Genomic DNA, 19363 nt, shown 5'->3' on the forward strand with positions numbered 1-19363 from the left:
CCATCCTCGATCGATGCCGTGTTGTTCCTCGGACAACTACTGCCTGTTGCCCTCTAACCAACGGGCTCACTTAACGCTTCAACCATACGCTTGGCGACGTGCTTGTAATATATGTCGCCTCTGGCCGCACAAATTGGGACCTCGTTCTACCCTTTGTCACTTATGCATACAACACTGCGATACAGATCACGACTGGTTTTTCGCTATTTTTCTTATTGTACGGCCACCATCTGTCACACACTATCGACACAATTCTCCCATACTGGCCTGATGCATCCGAGTGTGCATCCGTTTCTGCTGCTGCGAGACACTGCTGAGGAATGCCGTGAACTCGCACAGGCCTCAACTTCATGTAACCAGGAACACCAGAAGAGCAGTTGCCCCACCAATACTGATGCACCCACTTTCCTTCCTGGCGTGCTTGTGTGGTTGTCAGTTCCTGCCAACGCAGCTGGTCTCTCATTGAAACTACTTCCCAAGTACGAACGCCCTTACTGCATATTGGGTGCATATCTCCCGTGAACTATGTCTTCGAACCAGTCACGCTGTCTTCAAACGCACTGTCGGGGACGAGATATTGTCCACGTGCAGTGCCTTAAGGTGTACTGTGACCCGCTCATAGGACGGCTCCTTTTCATTCACGGATGTAAAATTGTAGTGAAGTGATGAACGCTGGCCACTCATCATCACCTGGGCACGGGGTTTGCTGCTTGTGCTGAGACTTTTGCTGCTGCTTGACCGCCGTGTTAGCTACCCTACCTCCGCAGCCAATAAACCTCATTACAGCTGTTTTTCTGGACATGTCGATTATACAGAGCTACTTGTGTAGCAGCACGATCAACTTATCCGGCAATGAAAGTTTGGGTTATTGTTATGTGAATATTTCATCAATCCAGGACTGTGACACAGACCATTCTTGCTGCATCTAAAAGCAAAGTGCCTGTTCACAGCATCTGTACTGAACAAAACCTGCAAACCTTCAAAAAATTGGAAACGGGAGGAGTAATCAAACAATATTTAATATTTTTCACCGAATTTCAGTATTTTCTGGCTTCGGCCGTAGCATCCTTTAAATCATAAGGCTGACATGTATGGCCATGTGTTTAGGTTAAACGTAAAGCTTTTTGTCTTAATGAACATGACATAGTTGCTTTGTCCTTGCAAACGGAGATGCTGCCGTTTGTGCGTACCCATGCCATAATATTAAACAATGAATTAATCATAATTTTATTTTCTGACAATTTCACTAATTATGGCACATATTGCAAGTTCTGAATCGTAGCCCACGAGTTTGTGAGGCATATCCATTTGGAATAAATTCTGTGGATGATATCAGTGTAGAGATATGTGCCCTAATATTTGTGGTAAAAATGCACTGTTTCTCCACTTACTTCGCTGTTTTGGGTCACAGGTTCTTTGGGTGGCCATATCAAACATTTTTACAGAAGTTTTGTTTGAAGAAAAACAACGTAGTTATGAAAGAACTCTGGCACTGCGCATGACATTGTGCTAAAACATCATCATTGAACTCTTCACCACAGTTGCATTAAGGATTGCTAGTTCCTGTTATAATCCATCTTTTGCGTCCAAGTTTCCAGTAATTCTTTGTGTTACATCCTTGGTCACGTTATGTTTATTCAAGTACAGCAGATCCTCAGAGGGTAATGCATTCACTTGTACAAGTTCACATAGTATGCAATGCTTATCCAGTGCCAATAAGTGCTGTTGCATTAACAAATGCAGGTTGAGTCATGTCCTGTTGTGAACGCCTTTGTTTGGTGGATGCAGGTGGTGGTAGGTGGCAGGAACAAGTACCTCATCAATGGCGTGACGGCAACCAGCAACCGGGTGCAGGACTTGTTTGGATCAGTGCAACTCAACGTCAACAACCCTCACTTCCTGATTATGCAGGGCCGTATCACCAAAGTGCTCAACATGAAGCCAACTGAGGTTTGTTGGACTGGCTTGTGAATTATGGTCATCTGCGTTGCGACTGGGTCTTACCCATGCGCCGCAAAGCACGACACATCATAACCCAATTGATATCGCTCTGTTACATGCGATCTCCCAAATGATGTACCCACGGTGGAGAACGTTGAAGATGCCTAACTGCTGGCTAGACAGTGGAACATGTAGCCCATGTCATAGAGCAACTACACTGTGCTGTAGCAACGAAGTATTAGCACTACGGTCGAAAGTTGTTCACTGTGGGGGAGTTGTTGTAATGCATGTGTAGTAAAAATGAGCAAAAGGGCATCAAACAAATGCATGCAGCCCTATTTGATGCAGGTACTGCAACAATCAGTTTGTACGTTTGTTGTACATTATTCAAGGCAATAACGTAACCTGGGACATTTTTGTGTGTTTATGCACTGAAGTTGAACATTTTGTTTGCGTTAAATTTCATATTCATAAATAAAGTAGAACGCTCGCACAGGCTGCTTATTTTCTCTTCCTTCTCCACAATGGTGTATTATTTCTTTCACTGTTTTTTGCAAACACTTGAGGACATGTGTTCATAGCACGTATGTGCTTTCTTGATTTTAATGTTCTCGGACGTTGCAATTTGTGTGCCAATTCATACTAAGAATAGATTATCCACTTATTATATTTACCCACACATGACAGTAACACCATGAGGAATACATGAAGCCTTTGTGCCTTTCCAAAGAGCATCTGCTTTCCTGAGAAGTTTTGTGATAAAAGCAGCCAGCTGTTTGAAAGGGTGCTTGATGCATTGGTTGTATGTATAGTGTACTAGTGTACACCAGCTCTTCTGGTCATGTCATAGGCAGCTGTAATGAAGTAGAAGTGGGTAATCAAGACAAACACTTCTCGTTTATTGTATAAATGACTTAAGCAGATAGTGGCACACCAAGTCCCACTTTTTTTATCCTCTACAATGTGTATACAATACAATGTGTAAAATATGTTGTAGGAAACTGGAAAAATACAAATCAAGAAAGACGTCAAGCAAGAAGACATAATCTCTGCAATGCTGTTCACTGCATACTTATAAGAGGTATTCAAGCTAGTAGACTGGAAAGGATTAGCAATGGGGATCAATGGCAAGTATCTCAGCTTGGAGGTGACATTGTCCTGTTCAGCAATTGTTAACGCTGAAGATGGCTTGCAACAGATGACTGAAGACCTTAGTCAACAAAGTGTTACAGTAGGGTTGATGATTAATTTCCAGAAGACAAAGGTAATGTTCAACAGCCTGGCAGGAGAGGAAGAATTCGTGATTAGCAGTCAGCCTCTAGAATTTGTACAAGAGTATGTCTATTTAGGTGAATTACTCACCAGGGACCATGATCATGAGAAGAAAATTTGCTGAAAAAGAAATGGTTTGCAATGCACTGTGCATTATGCAATGCAGTGCATATGACAAGCATTACAAAGTGATGAGTGGCACCATACTGCTATCCTTGAAAAGTATACAATTAGTATTTCATTTTTCCAATACTAATGTATGGGACAGAAACAAAGTGGGACAGTATGGGACAAAGTGGCTTGAGAAGAAGTCCAGGACTGCGCAGCGAGCAAGGGTATGAAAAATGTTAGGCATAACGTTAACAGACAGGAAGAGAGACGGGATCAGAGAGCAAGTGGGCGTAGCCGATATTCTAGTTGACATTCAGAGAAATAAGTGTAGTTGGGCAGGCCACGTAATGGATAGGTAAGATAACCACTGGACCATTAGAGTCACAGAATTGGTGCCAAGGGAAGGGAAGCACAGTCAAGGATGGCAAAAAATTAGATGGGGTTTTGAAATTGGGAAATTTTCAGGCAGAACTTGGAATCTGTTAGCGCAAGACAATGGTACTAATTAGAGATAGCTGGTAGAGGCCATCATCCTGCAGTGGGCATAAATAGGCTGCCGATAATGATGAAGAGGAATATGTTTCTCAGCGTTCAAATTTAACCTTTTGTGAATGCCACATGATTGAAAGCACACTTCTAATGCTTTAGACAGAATTCGATCCCTGCTCTTGTTGTGCCCTTCAGAGTTAAATTTGAGCAATGCAGCATTCCTTTTATAAACTCATCGACAATGTTCTACCATGTATTGTCACTTATTGATGTGTGTATTGTCACTCCAAAAAACTGACGGAATCTTGTCAGAAACCGACTCAAATAGTGATTGAAAGGAAACATTTTCATCCAGACAATAGTAGCATTAAGCTATGAAGGACACCTGTAGGGTTTTTTAAGAAATAAACCAATATGGGTTTCTGTGTGGATTTCTGCAGAACTTATTTGCTATATTCAATGTTCTTGTGCTTCGAGTTGATTAATTCAGCCTGGCTCTGTGATTTGCTAACCTCCTGGGTAACACCGATGGTAGAGCGGCCACCCCGGAAAGGCTGTTGGTCCCTCGTTCGTTTCTCAACTCTGAAGCTTTCTTTCTGAGAAACCTATATAGCTTTCTGCTACTTTTGAGAGGCCGACAATTTTTCCTTTCACAAAACTGCTTCAACCTTGCGGATTTCTGCAGATCTTGTTTGCCAAATAGCAACTGTCAGAGGAAAGCACATGGCAGTACATGTTCACATGTTCTATTGCAGATCTTAGCCATGATCGAGGAAGCCGCTGGCACACGTATGTATGAGAGCAAAAAGCAGGTGGCACAGCGCACCATCGAGAAGAAGGAAGCCAAGCTGGCCGAACTGGACAGTGTAAGGCCAGCCTTTACCATGCTCCCTTTGTTTGCTGCTCTACTATACTGTTTTGAGCTTGGTGTGTTCACTCTTGATCACTGGTACATTGTTTATCCCTCGAGGGATTGTGTGGTAATGTGTTGTAACGTTGCTGCCATTCACAATGTGTTTGGGTTCACCCCGGACACACAGAAGTCGTGGCACAGACAGGGAGACAGCTTAGCGATTACCATAAGTATTTGATTCTAACACGTATTTCTTGTTTTCCGAAAAAATTTACCAATGTGAAATTAAATCTACAGTAATGGCAAGCTATCATCATTGACTTTAGAACATTTCTGTAGTTCAGCAATTTCCACACGCTGCTGCAGCTGCATGAATTTCAGTTAAGTTCGCACCTACTTTGTGAGTTCATAAGGCTATTACTATATGACAGCCAGCGATAATTGTTATCGGCTCACTCCCGTGGTTGTCTTGAAGTCCACGGCCATTCGTCGCTGGAATCCCCAAGTCCTTTGCAAGAAAATTGCAAAAGGAGAAAATTTCTCATTTGGTTCAAGATCTTCGGAAGAGGCTTATGGATGCTGGTTGATGGTTTTAGTGGTTGGCTGACTGGTGCCCTTGTTGCCAGGGGTGAACCAACGGCTGGCTGTGGTTGTATGCTAGCTTTGGACGCTGTTGCACTGCCCTGTCACTCCTTTACTCTGGTTAGCTGGTCTTGAGGTCTGCTTGTCGACAACTCTGGCCTGTCTTCCACGATCCTTCTATGCTCTTTTCTAAACCCTTGCACTCTTTCTTGAGCTCTTTATCAGCTAGCTATCAATGGTGCTTCACAGAACGCTGATGTCTGTCTACATTCCCGAGCTGCAGAATGGGCGTTTCCATTTCATACGACATTGCAGTTTTCGTTAACATCTGGTAAACTTTTGTCAGTGCGAGTCGTAGTACTTCCCCACACTGTCATATCATTTGTTGCTGCTGTCTTATCTTGTTTCCTGAGTATACTTCGTTTCATGCTAGCAGGCAACGCTGTAAAAGCTAGAGCGAAGAGTTGTGCATCACACATGAAAGAAAGATATGGGCATGTGTCATGCAGGTAGGTGTAACATCGTCTTGTACTCTTGTGTTACAAAATATGAAAGTGATTTGTAACGTGGAAAACATAGCAGATATGCACCTATTTACCACCAAATGAGTTGAGTGGCACGTTTCTGCATCTGCTGCAGCACACCCCTTGCGCTCACGACGAGAACATAGTAGGTATGTCACATTTGGGAACACGAAGGTGCACAAATAACGAGATCTGACTTAACCGTACGTACAATTATTAATTGTGTAGAAATCATTGCACATCAAAACCAACTGCACTGTGAATGGCGCGGAGACTTTTATGACTGCACTACTTGCATAGCTTCGGCAACGTTCCCTGCTAAGTATGAAATGGAGTTTAGAAACCACCTGAAAGAAAAGAAGGTGTTAGCTGTCATGCTGTCTTTGGTGTTTTCGTCAACATTGTGACATTGCTGTTGTAGTTAAGATTTTCTCATCATCATCATCTCTGGGCCAGCTGCTGTATTTTAGGTGGTGCAAAAGCTTTTCTCTCCACTATTCTCTGACAGCTGTTAGCCTATGTAATGGGAAAGCATGAACAGCCTGACATTTTTGTTGCAGTTCTATTCATGGCCTCCAGTGCTAAGTGTTGCAAACGCCAGATCATTTTCCAGTCACAGGTGCTGATCTTTCATTTGTGGTAACTTTGTTAGCCAGCATGCTTGCAATGACCATGGGCGGCCATGTGGTTTAATTCCACCATGCTGGTGTTTTGAGCCAATCAGGAAGGCCACAACAGCACTGTGATCAGAGCTGTTCAGATGGCGAATTTGGCAGTGTCTAGACTAGCATCTCAGAGGAGAGGGAAGCTTGCAGATTTCAGAATAACCTCAGTTTCAAAGGAACATGTTTTGATGCCTCTTTGAAGTTTTGTGTTGCACCACACGTCTGATTTGTGTGTGGGCATTTCAGTTGCTGAATGAGGAGATCACGCCTACGCTGAACAAGCTGAAGGAGGAGAGGCAGGCGTACCTGGACTACACCAAGGTGTCGCGAGAGCTGGATCACCTGACGAAGTTGTATGTCGCGTGGCAGTATGTCCAGACTGAGGTCAGTGTCTGCTGTAAATTACCTAACCCTGACTACACACACATTCCTGGCTGCTTGTTCTTTGTTTACTTTTATTCCTGCTTCTATGTGAACAAGCATTTGTGCTTGCGAATTGTCGTGTATCATCGTACTTACTTGCATGTGAATCGCATTGTTAGCCTACAATATCGGTGTTCTTTAAGTTACTCAGGGTGTCTACCAACCGGGAAAACCGGGAATTCTCAGGGAATTTGAACAGTCTGGAAAAACTCAGGGAAAACTCAGGGAATTTGTGCTTCCATCAGGGAAAATTAGCTGTAACTCTATTGAAAGGGAACGAAAGTCGTGTTAATGCTGGCTCCAGTAACAGAGGAATCGCAACGAATCGTCATTAACGCCGTGTCATCGGCACGATGTATTGCCAGAGTAGTTAACGACCGATTTTCTAGACGCCCGATTTTTCGGACATGCCCGATAATTTGCACGGTTTTGCGGCACCGCCACATACTCCATATGGTCAATGTATATTGCCCTGACTGCAGGTCTGAAATGGCATTAATCAAAGCCGCCACCGCCGCTATTTTGATTATCTCGCCGCCTCGAACCGGCACTCTCGCAGGCAGATCCGTTGGCAGCCGTAACCACCACCGCGGCAACGTTAGGCCTAGCTGCTTCTATGTTCGCTATTAAGCTTCTTGCCATGCGGTGCCGTGTTTTTCATTGAAAGAATTCGCCGCTATCACCAATGGCACCGACTCCGCCTTTGTAATCCTCGCGATTGGCTTTGAAACTCGCAGAGCACAGTGCGTTGCGTAATGCCAGTCTCCGAAAGTTAGCTTCGCCTCAGTGCACTAGTGTTAGGCGGTGAAGCATAACAAGCGTGGGAAGGGGGCAATTGTCACGGGACATAGTATGTATTCCTTAATTACACATGCGTGCACCCCGTCTCCTGTCACAGTACAAGCCCTGATATGCCTAATAAGCGTACTGGCAGGCCTTCAGAGCTTTTTCAGGCTTGCCTGTGGTAATTTTAGCCCTTAAAGGCAGTTAAAGACATGCATTAATCTTTTTCAGACTGCCCGTTTTTTTTTTTTTTTTTTTTGCGGCCCCTCGGAAATCCGAAAATCAAATGTTGACTGTACAACTGACCAAGAGGATGCTTCAGATGATCCATGCGGTGAAAGCGTGGTAGAAGGAGGATGAGAACAGAAAGGACCGACGCACTGAGGAATTAACGGGAAAGGAATTGCCGGCGCCTTTTTGAAGGAGCTTGAGCTAAAAAAACTAAGTGTTGGCTGACGCTGAGACACAGGTGTCCCTCATCCAAACCAAAATAAATTGTTTAAGCAGTGAAACCCAACACTGACATGTTGTGTACGGGCTGAGAGTATGTCAGGACAGTTGAGGTTGACTTCCCAGCTGCTGAGAGAGAACCTTAGTTGTGACAAAGTTCAGGACCTCATACAGATGAGCTTGCTGTCAGTTGATGGAAATAGCTGATATTAAAAAAATATTTACTTATGTATGCATCTCCTTTTCATTCGTATTTGAAAATGTTCGACTCAATTTGGAATGGGCTTTACCATTTCTTTCTCTGTGCATTTTACTCGCACCTTCCTTCTGTTTTCTTTTTAAATAAAATAGATATTACTCCTTACTATTCAAACTGGATTAAGTCTTTTTTTTTTTCAGCATGCTTACTAGAGAGTGACAGCATCGGGCAACGTGGTGTCAGCCTGTCTTGACATAAAACAAAGTTCTGGCTCATTCAGGGAATTTCGCAAAGGTGCTCAGGGAAAACCTGGAAAACTCAGGGAATTTGGAAATGTCAACTTGGTAGACACCCTGGTTACTATAGTTTCCTTTTGCATGAAGCTGCTTAATTTTGCATTGCATAATAAGCATCAGTGGTGGAACAGCTGTGCCAAACTCCGCCGAGAGTGGGCCTTTGCGCCATCCTGTCCCAAAATGGCATTTTAGTGGGAAATTGCGCAGAGCCTGCACCAAAAATGCATAAGAGTGAATCCCTCCTTCTGTCGATGCTTAGCAGCTAGCAAAACGTAAATCAAAACCAACAGCACACTATCATCATCATCATAGAAGGAAGTAGAGGCCCGTCCATAGTTTCTCGCTATATAGTGAGAAATTATATGTGTGGTACCACGGAGTTTGCCGAAGGAGGATGTCACATTCTAGGATTAAAGTTAAAGCTTTTTCTGTGTTTATGTGTGATGGCGGGGCTTTGGAAGGATCCACTGCGGTCAGAATCGCACGTGGTGCATAGTTAAAAGTGGTATTAGCGAATGAGGTTACATGTGATACACGGCGAGAGCCGCCACTTCAATGGGTGAGGCATGCTTGTTGACGCAAAAGTATTGCGTCGAGCTTCGGTCGGGGGTTATTTCGGTGACAAAGTCACCGACGCAAATGCAAAACCCTGTTTGTGTTTCGCGCATGCGCAGTGGCACTGATGCTGTTTTATTTTTTTTCCTTGCGGCTGCGAAACCTGTGCAGCCCCTATTTGAAAACTCCCTAATGTACATGGCGTGACATGAGTACCGTATTTACTCACATAATGATCGCACTCGCGTAATGATCGCACCCCTGAATTTTGTCGTCAAAATTTGATTTTTAAAAAATTTCCCGCGTAATGATCGCACCCCGAACTTGCCGCAGCGATAGGTCGTGTGCCAAGTCTAGCTAATAATGATCGCACTTACCATCTGTTGAATGCTACGCGAACGACTATTCAAGACGAACCAAGCAGTCTGCACGCACCAAACATTCTTAAGTAGATGCCTCATTTCATTACTTTCATCACTTTCTGCACTTCCATGACAAAAAAAATGGCTGTGGCTTAGCTAAGGTTAAGCCCAGGATGCGAAGCATACTAGCCTTTATTTTAACGCGACAGCGTTAAGGAGCTCGTGTCGCAGAAAAGCCGGTGTCGTCGGCGTCGGCTCAGGCGTGCGGCGCTTGCTCAGGCGCACATTTCGTTGTCGCGCCGAACGCTGCGTTGCTCGACGCTCACCGCGTCCGATGCGGGGCGCGTAGTCGCTGCGCCGTAGCAAAGCCACCTAGAAACAGTCTCTGTAGCACGCCGCAACCTTCGCTTCTCATTCCAACGAGCAGCTCTGTCTCAAGGAGGCATCTCACCTAATGAGTGTCTAGCAGAGGCAAGCGCAGCTGCTTATATACCGCCGACGGCGCGAGTTGGAGCCCCGTTTCTCCTCTGTCGTGACGTCACGGTGTCACGTGGTATTGAAGGCGACACCGCCGGGCCTGAGGAGCTGGGTTGAGCTCTAGTAATATGCTTCGCATAAAAAGGTACAACGGAACTTTCCTTTATTATGTGTAGGCTTTATAATAGTTGCGGTCAACAACAACAAAAAAGGCACCTTTCGATTCTTCTCATCTGCACTCGTGGGCAAGCAACAAATCGCGAGGGGCGGTAGTAGCCACGTTTACACTGATACGTTGAAAGTGTACTTTATTAATACCCCAACGCTTGTAACACAGCTAAGATATTCACCAACCCTTAGCGCAAACGTGCGGTATTAGGATAGTAGAGAAGACAGATGCTGCAGTTTCTGCAGCATGCCCGCCATGTGTTTCTATGTCACTGGCAGCTAAGCGTGCCCATCTGTTTTTGCCCCCTCAAAGTGGGCATGGCTACGTTATTGCCGCAAACTTGCCGATATTAACGATATTATTTATTACTGACACGGAAAAAACTGTTTCAATGCATGTAATGTACTCACGAGAAGAAAAAAAAATCGCGTTCGGTGCGTTCGGCTTGCTTCGCCGGCCACCATTTTCGTTTTGGTGTCCCGCACCCGCATCCCGCAGCAAACGGGGGGCCAAAAAAAAAACTTTTTTTTTTCGCGGGAAATATAACTCTCGCGTAATGATCGCACCCCTGAATTTGCATCAATTTTTTCTTACAAAAAAGTGCGATCGTTATGCGAGTAAATACGGTATATTGTGGGATGTCATGTACATTGCAGGCGTGCATCCTAATCGGCCTTGCGGTGAGCCTTTGCACACAAGCTGTGACTGTCGCACTGTGTTGCATCCTGGGTTGATAAGCGTGCATTTGTTGACGATCTGTCTGTGGTGCCTTCTCTGTGTCGTATCGACGAACCTGGCCATAGCGCCCGTTGTGCGTTGTGTCGAGGAGCGTCGCATTCTTTTCTGACTGTGCTCGCAGCATAAGCCTCGTGGAAACCTGTATCCACAACATATTGACTAAATGTCAAAATTTGCATGGTATATTATAAGCACATGTGTGTTGGACCCTGTGCCGAAAGTGCTTGCTGCCGCGCCAAATCGGCTTTTTGCTTGCACCAGGACCTGCGCCTAAAGCTGAAATGGCTGTTCCACCACTGAAGTATTTGTAAAGGAAGCCACTGAGAAGGCTCAGTTCAAAGTACTGTGTGTGAAAGATGAACAGATGCATCAGAAACAGCCTGGCTTGGCTGGCCCATATGTGGCTGCTAGCCGGTGTTGTGGATGTCATGCGGTTACAGCAGCCATCGCATTTTGTTGCATGGTCGGCATAGTCACACATCTCACTGCACCAAGGAATGTTTCTCAACATAGAATTAAGCATTTGAAAAGTTGCAGAGTGTGGTTGGAAGGAAAAGCACTTTGATTTAGACTTTGTGCTAAAGTAAGCAGGCCACGGATCCAAACTTGCGTGAACAACACTGTAAGAAATGATAAAAGGCATGTCAAACTTTGGGTTTGTTTTGGTAGCCTTTCTCTGAACCCTTTGCAGTCATATGTTGGGCCCCTCTCAACATGGAAAAAATATCTCTTCTGTTCAGATGTCGGAAAGTGTCCAACATGCATGCATGCTTGTGTTCGCCGGTTATTTGGGTTGATAGTGCCAGCTTTCTGGAATTTTTCCAACTAATAAGTGCACTTTGCAATGTCTACTGACACTGGCAACATTTTTTTTCCTTCCTGCATGCTCAAAGAGATTTTTAGCGTGATTTGTAGTGTGAAGCGACGACAAGATGACGGCGTTCTCTGCATGTTCGTTTTATGGACAAAATTCACTTGAGTTAAGTGAATTGGATTGTTTTAGTGGTGTAGATAAATATTGTTCGCGATTGAATGGTCAGCAAACGTCCTCAAATGAGAATAATTTAAAAGCAAGTGACAATTAGGACCCTGCAGACCTGCAGTACAAATCCTGATCTTCACCCAGGTGTACTTAGAGTGCTACCACAGAGTGCCAAAGTACTGTTCAGAGCCTCGGGAATAAATGAATTTTCAAAAATAAATCACTTAAGTGCGTTTGTTCATCTGAGCGCTTTTTCTGCGTAGCGTGTAAATGAGCGAATTTGTGCCTGTCTTGAACGACCACAAAGGGTTAAAATGAAAAGGAGGAGGAGGAGGAAATAGCTTTATTGTGTGCCCTGCGAGTTGGTGGGGAGGGCCAAAGGCCCCGCCTAGATGACGGCCAGGAGTTCGTGGGTCCTGGTGGCATCCTCGGCCCTCTGGACGGCCCATAGTTGATCCTCGAAGGCGGGGCTGAGCAGTGCGGCTTCCCAACGCGTGCGAAGGCTTTTGCTAGAGGCCTTGTTCTCGTTATTGTTATATATCCCTCGGCATTGTTCCAGAGTGGCTCTGGATTCACATGTGTTGCATTTGTCCGTTAGAATCCGGATATATGATATGCGAGACCGCTGGATTTGGATACGTACTAGTTTGTAACTGCCGCCATGCGACAGACTGATTTTTTGTTAATTTTGCATGAGGTCGCGGGAATAGGGCCCTCTTTAACCTACAGCGTTTCGTGATGTCATTATGTGTGGTCATTCTGTCCTCCCATTCCCACTCTTTACCGCACCGTCACGTCCGGAGGGTGTCGGGGCGCCACTTGCGACTGCGGCTTGGTCTGTAAGCCCTCCAGCCGCGTCGTGTGCCGCCTCGTTGTTACCGTCCTCCGTGAGGGTGAGAGCAGGCGTCCATGTGATGTATATCTTTCTGTTGCAATTTTGGCGTCCTGCAAGAAGAATGCGTAGTGCAGGGTGTCTACCAACCGGGAAAACCGGGAATTCTCAGGGAATTTGAACAGTCTGGAAAAACTCAGGGAAAACTCAGGGAATTTGTGCTTCTGTCAGGGAAAATTAGCTGTAACCTTATTGAAAGGGAACGAAAGTCGTGTTAATGCTCGCTCCAGTAACAGAGGAATCGCAATGAATCGTCATTGGCGCCGTGTCATCGGCACGATGTGTTGCCAGAGTAGTTAACGACCGATTTTCCAGACGCTTTTTCGGACATGCCCGATAATTTACACGGCTTTGCGGCACCACCACGTACTCCATATAGTAAATGTATATTGCCCTGACTGCAGGTCTAAAATGGAATTAATCAAAGCCTCCACCGCCGCCATTTTGATTATCTCGCCGCCTCGAACTGGCACTATCGCACGCAGATCCGCCGGCAGCCGTAGCTACCACCACGGCAACGTTAGGCCTAGCTGCTTCTACGTTCGCTGTTAAGCTTCTTGCCGTGCAGTGCCGTGTTTTTCATTGAAAGAATTCGCCGCTGTCAGCAATGGCACCAACACCACGTTTGTAATCTTCGCCATTGGCTTCGAAGCTCTCAGAGCACACACAGCGCGTTTCGTAATGCCATTCTCCGAAAGTCAGCTTTGCCACATTACAGCAATGTTAGGCGGCGAAGCTTAACAAGCGTGGGAAGGGGCAATTGTCACAGGACACAGTATGTACTCCTTAAATATACGCGCGTGCACCCCCATCTCCTGTCACAGCACGAGCACTGATATGCCTAATAAGTGTACTGGCAGGCCTTAAGAACTTTTGCGGACCTGCCTGTGCCAATTTTAGCCCTTATAGGCAGTTAGAGACATGCATTCATTTTTTTTTTGGACTGCCCGATTTTTCGGATGTTTTTACGGCCCCTAGGGAGTCCGAAATTTTGGACGTTGACTGTACAACTGACCAAGAGGATGCTTCAAATTATCCATAGGGTGAACGTGTGGCAGAAGGAGGATGAGAACAGGAAGGACCGGCGTCCTGAGGAATTAACGGGAAATTAGGCATGCCGCCACCTCTTTGAAGGAGCTTGAGCTCAAAAAACAAAGCGTTGGCTGATGCCGAGATGCAGGTGTCCCTCATTTAAACCAAAATAAGCTATTTAAAGCAGTGAAACCGTACACTGAGATGTTTTGTACGGGCTGAGGGTATGTCATTGTCAGGACCGTTGAGATTGACTTCCCAGCTGCTGAGAGAGAATCTTAGTTGTCACAAAGTTCAGGCCTCATACCGATGAGCTTGCTATCAGTTGATAGAAATAGCTCATATTAAAAAAATATTTACTTATGTATTCATCTCCTTACATTCGTATTTGTAAATGTTTGACCCAATTTGCAATGGGTTTTATCATTTTTTCACTGTGCATTTTACTAACACCTTCCTTCTGTTTTCTTTTTAAATAAAATAGATATTAATCCTTACTATTCAAACTGGATTAAGTCATTTTTTTGTTTCAACATGCTTACTAGAGAGTGACAGTATCGGGCAACATGGTGTCAGCCTGTCTTGACATAAAACAAAGTTCTGGCTCATTCAGGGAATTTACCAAAAGTGCTCAGGGAAAACCTGGAAAACTCAGGGAATTTGGAAATGTCAGCTTGGTAGACACCCTGGTAGTGCCTCCGGGGAAAGAAAATTAAAATTTAAATACTCGCCATAGACGGCTAGATAGATAGCAAGATGCACAGCAGACATCGTAAGTGTAGTTCCATTTCTGACAAATCGGGCAAAGAAGACAGCCTCGTACAGGCAACATCAAGGTAAAAAAGCAAAACAGTGCAGGCTTTTGCACTTTCCAAACAAGAGGACAGTTGAGTAACCTGTCAAGAAGCTTGGTTGAAAGTTCGTCTGTGCACAAGAAAACATAATGAGGCTTTCTTTCACACTTAATCCTTTCAGTGTTTTTTTTTTCCGAGGTGGCGCACCCCCAGCATTCGGTTTTCTTCTTGGACATTAGAAACCGAACACCATTGTTTATTTTTGCTTCTGTACTATCGGAAAAGAAAGATGCAAATAATGGCAAATGCATTATTGGTATGGTCCTCACATTCATACCTTCGTTTCCTGTCTACAACCTCGTTTCATTTTGATGCACATGCTTCCATGATGCTGCCGGCGTGTCAGAGTCAGAATGCAATGCAGTTGAAGTGGCTTCTTCTTCCGATAACAAACTTTCATCTTTGGAGTTCGAGCTTGGCATGTATTTGTAGTTGGAAGAGCCACCACTCTATTTAGGAGTGAAGGTCTCACGCGAGCAGCCATCTCAAAGCGGTCACTCATCCATGCTCAAGGAAGGAGCGCTTTCGTTTACTTGTACTCAACCAGACAAAGCAACGAGGGCAACAGGTGAAAGGGACACGACAGAGGGCAGAGCTGTCCTGTAGAAAGCACACCAGCACCTACAAAGGGGCGCGTTTCGCACCGCGCTAGCAAAAGCCTATACTGAGCAAACCCACAGAGAGGAGAAAAAAATTATTCTACAAACGTACTACAGATGGCAGTACTACCTTGAAGCTCACCAACTTTGTCTTACTACACACATCCGAGTGGAGAGACTGGAGAATGTATGGGTGTGTCAGTGACATGGCTGGACAGAAACGTGGAAGTGTACTGGGACGTCGGTGACACTTAAAGGGTTAAAGGAACACCAGAGAGTTACACTGAATCAATCGAAAATGATGAAATATTTTCCCAAAGTTTTTTTGTCATTAATTATGTGGTACTAGGTTAGTTATTGGAAGAGAAAATGATTACAGTTTTAAAAAATTTGAAGCTGGTGCCATAGCATTGGTTTCTCAATATGAGGACATTGATTTCAAAGTACTTTTTGTACTTTGGCCATACTGGCTCAATAAGTTCACTCGTTGGCTACTTTAGAATACAATGTAGTCCATCTTTTACTACAAGAAATTAACTAAGCTTGGGCAGATGCCGCCAGAATCATGACATCACCGCCAGCTGATTTGAGAAATCCATGGTGGCGCCACCACATGTCTTTAGGTATTGCATTTTTTCTGGCTTTCAAATTTCTCATATGGAAAAGTCGGAACCCTATTTGTAACGTAAGTGAACAGCAGCTGCCCAGGGTAGTCAAGTTGAACAGTTCCCACTAGCAGCTTTTTTAATTTGGGACCAATGTAAGTCTTGCCGTAAGTAATGAGCCAAGCTTCTTGCTGTTGGTCCACTACTCAAGTTCTATCCCAGCTCCAAGCGAAACAACCAGTAATTTAGTTTAAGGGCGTACGCTGCAGATCACTCACTTGCATTCCTGTCTCATTATAGTTATAGCTAAGTTCACGCGGCATTCACATTTCTGTATTCATATAATGTTCTGCATTTTATGCCCAGGAGCTCAGCCGGACCTCGAAGGAAAAGCTGGAGAAGATGAAGGCGACCGTTCAGCAGTCCAAGGCCTCGGTCGAGGAGCTGCAGGCCAAGACCAAGGACATGAGCAAGCTCATCGCCACGATGGAGCGTAAAAAGGATGAGGTAAGGCCTAGAGGTGTCCTGCACTTCGTGAAGTGCACCGTCAGGGCTGATTTTTCAACACTGTCTCAGCACTCCCTGGTGTTTCACTCCACAATTGTTCTTAGTCTCTCCGTAATCAGGATGTGCACTATCTCGTCGTGTAACATGACAGTCACCGTGATGTGTCTGTTTTAACCACTTGGGGGCCCACGACGACTTACCGTATAAACCAGAATTAGGTCGATCCAGAATATAGATCGACCCCTGATCTTGACTTGGCCAGAAGATAACTCACAATGGGCTAAAGATCGCTATAATAAGACGAAGGACGACTTTAGCTGCTTTCTTTTCGGGAAAAAATATCTACCTCTATTCTGGCTTATACAGTAGCTCGTTATGACAAAGGTTGCAGTATCTTGTCATTTGGCACATAAATAATATGCAATGTCTTTTGCTACTTTTTGTTTCAACAATAGCAGTAAAAGTGCTATAGGCATTCCTGGTATCATATCATTTAGGAAAAAGAAAAGGCCACAAAAATGCAGGCCTGTAAAGAGAAAAGTCTGCATTTTTCATCAATTTGTCACAGGGTTGACCTGTGAAGGTCACATTCGTTTTCAAAATATGCATCCCCCGAGAGCAAAATTTTGTTATTGCTGATTTAACTTCTTGAGAGTGACTTATTTTGAGAGAAAACAAGTAAATAATTTTTAGGTAACAACAAAGTGAAATTTTTGTTTAATCTGTACAGTTTTATACATGGCTTATTGTTAAATACATCTATAAAATGCCGTAATTAGTCTTTAAACAAATGCATTAATTATGCAACTTATGTTTATGGTTTGACACAACTGGGGCTCATATTTTGAAACATTCAGTGTCATTTTTCATATTTATCGTGTGTTGCATCAAAGGTGCTATCCGAGCAAAGACAGCAGTGCGGCAGACTTCCGAACCAATAAGAACGTTCGGAAGACTAAAATAGAAAAACAATAAAAATGACGGGTATCGTTAGAGAACACGGTCCCAGAGACGCGCAGCCACAGCAAAAGTGAGCCATGCCATGTGAGCCTCTGCAAGCAACCTGAGTGGTGCCCACCTGCTAGAAAAAAAATTAAGCGAGCGAGATACTTGCTGTAATCAAATGTTAGATAGATTGTTAACCTTTTCAGCGTCAAATGTTTTATTGTATATTTAAAATCTTCAGACTTACATATTTCAAACAGAACTCGTGAATACAGACGGGCTTACATAAATACTTATGATAAGAATTAAAATAGTAGGTATGCTGAAACAGATATATTCTTGTTCGGCGCTTGTAGTCCGGATGAGAGGAATCACTGCTCGTTTAACTTGCAACAGAGCAACCAGTGCATACACCCATAGCATAATCGAACTTTGTATGTGAGCGCACGCAAGAAAACTTGAAAACAAACTTTTGTGATATGTTTACCATTTGTCTTGCCTATGTGTATATACCTTTCTCTATTGCAGCGTTTTCATCAGCATCATGATAAAAGAAGTTAACAATGCATTTTGTAAATATACTCTACATAATATGTTTTTCGAACCTCTTTACCATCGTGTACATCACATTTGTATTTATCTTTTGTACCTCTGTTCGTTATCATCGGATGTCAACTCAAAATTTGGAATTATTACTGCTGTTATTTATTTTGTTTTAGTTACTTTTACCAATGTTTACTTTGTATTCTCTTAGCCCCTCCCCTCTATAATGTACTGTGTACCTTGAGGGTAAAATAAATGAAATGAAATGAAACTACTGTCATGGCAGACATCATAAGGAAAGAAAAAAAAAAGTTTTGATGGAAGCCGAGAGGCGGCAGCACAATAAGAACTTTTTCTAGAAGTTTTAAACTATATAGAACTCAATTTCGCTGCACATGGCCCATAACGGGGCTGTTACGCCAAATTTTCAAGCTTGAATAATGCATTGCATATTAAAATCGTGCAAGCAACACTGTGTGAAATTGCACCCTAGAAATGAAATCGCACGCCTAGAAATGGCTCCATCATAGTAGCGAAAGCATATCTCAGGCTAAGCTTTTCCAGCAATAGACCCCTTTCATCACTACAGCACCTGACGGTGGGGTTTTTGTCAGTTTTGATTTGCACAGCGCTCTGGGATACAGGGTTCTTCATCTGTTAACCGGATTAGCTGAAAAATAGACACAACTGGAGTCGCATTAACGAAATTCAACTGTATTGCCACATGAGGCAGGGACAGTTGGCGACAAGAAACACCAAATTGGGCGCTGACGTAACGTACGCTTGAGATACAGAAGTATATGCAGCATAAAATGCGTCGGTGTACAAATGTACGATATGCTGTGCTCACACTGCAGTCGTCAGTTGTGGCCCCTGAAATCGGGCAGTGCGCGCCGCATGATTTTGGAATTCGCTGAATTCACCAGCGAATCACTGTCAGCAAAGACGCTGCTCCACTTCTGTGTCTGCTCTCTGTCACGCTGCACGTGATTTAAGAGGTGTGTTTGCAGACAGTCACATGTAAATAAACCATTTGACCATCAGTGTCCGCTGGAGTTTTCAGTTATTGCCTCGGTATTCCTTTGCGGTGGCAGCGAAATTTTTTTGTATTGGAAATTGCATATGAACACACTTCGTTATGTTGAGGTTTAACTATAGTTGCACCGCAGAAAGTGTCGCATACCAGAAACAGTTGCACTGCGAAAAACACGGAGCAAGACTTCTATGACCGCACTACCTTGCGTAACCTCCACAGCATTGCCGACTGGAAAGTAAGCGACACAAGCGCTCGTCCTTGTGTTGCTCCTTTTCTTTGTCCCAGTTTGATTTCTGCACAAGAAGTTCGTTTAAAAATGAATCTGTTCCAACTAGGTCGACTCGCAGTTATGCATTAGAAAGTAGTAGCCATAATTGGAAAAGGGACTGCAGCGGTTGTGGTCTCGCAGTGGCACCAATTGGGCTGGTGTCAGTCGGGTTGTTGTGGTCGTGACATTGCGGATTGCCCGCTGATTCACA

General features: G+C 44.2%; 1 protein-coding gene across 2 annotated transcripts in view; it reads left to right on the forward strand.

Annotated features, from left to right (window-relative positions):
- Nucleotides 1-19363, forward strand: part of LOC139056321 (structural maintenance of chromosomes protein 2-like) — an 84312-nt gene that overhangs the window by 20229 nt on the left and 44720 nt on the right. For both annotated transcript variants that reach the window (XM_070534479.1, XM_070534478.1), the window contains exons 2-5: nucleotides 1789-1950; nucleotides 4569-4679; nucleotides 6684-6821; nucleotides 16220-16360. In XM_070534479.1, coding sequence (XP_070390580.1) covers nucleotides 1906-1950; nucleotides 4569-4679; nucleotides 6684-6821; nucleotides 16220-16360 — 435 coding nt within the window. In that variant the 5' untranslated portion in view covers nucleotides 1789-1905. The remainder of the gene's footprint in view (nucleotides 1-1788; nucleotides 1951-4568; nucleotides 4680-6683; nucleotides 6822-16219; nucleotides 16361-19363) is intronic.

Source organism: Dermacentor albipictus, chromosome 2 (genome assembly GCF_038994185.2).
Source record: "Dermacentor albipictus isolate Rhodes 1998 colony chromosome 2, USDA_Dalb.pri_finalv2, whole genome shotgun sequence".
Taxonomy (NCBI): domain Eukaryota; kingdom Metazoa; phylum Arthropoda; class Arachnida; order Ixodida; family Ixodidae; genus Dermacentor; species Dermacentor albipictus.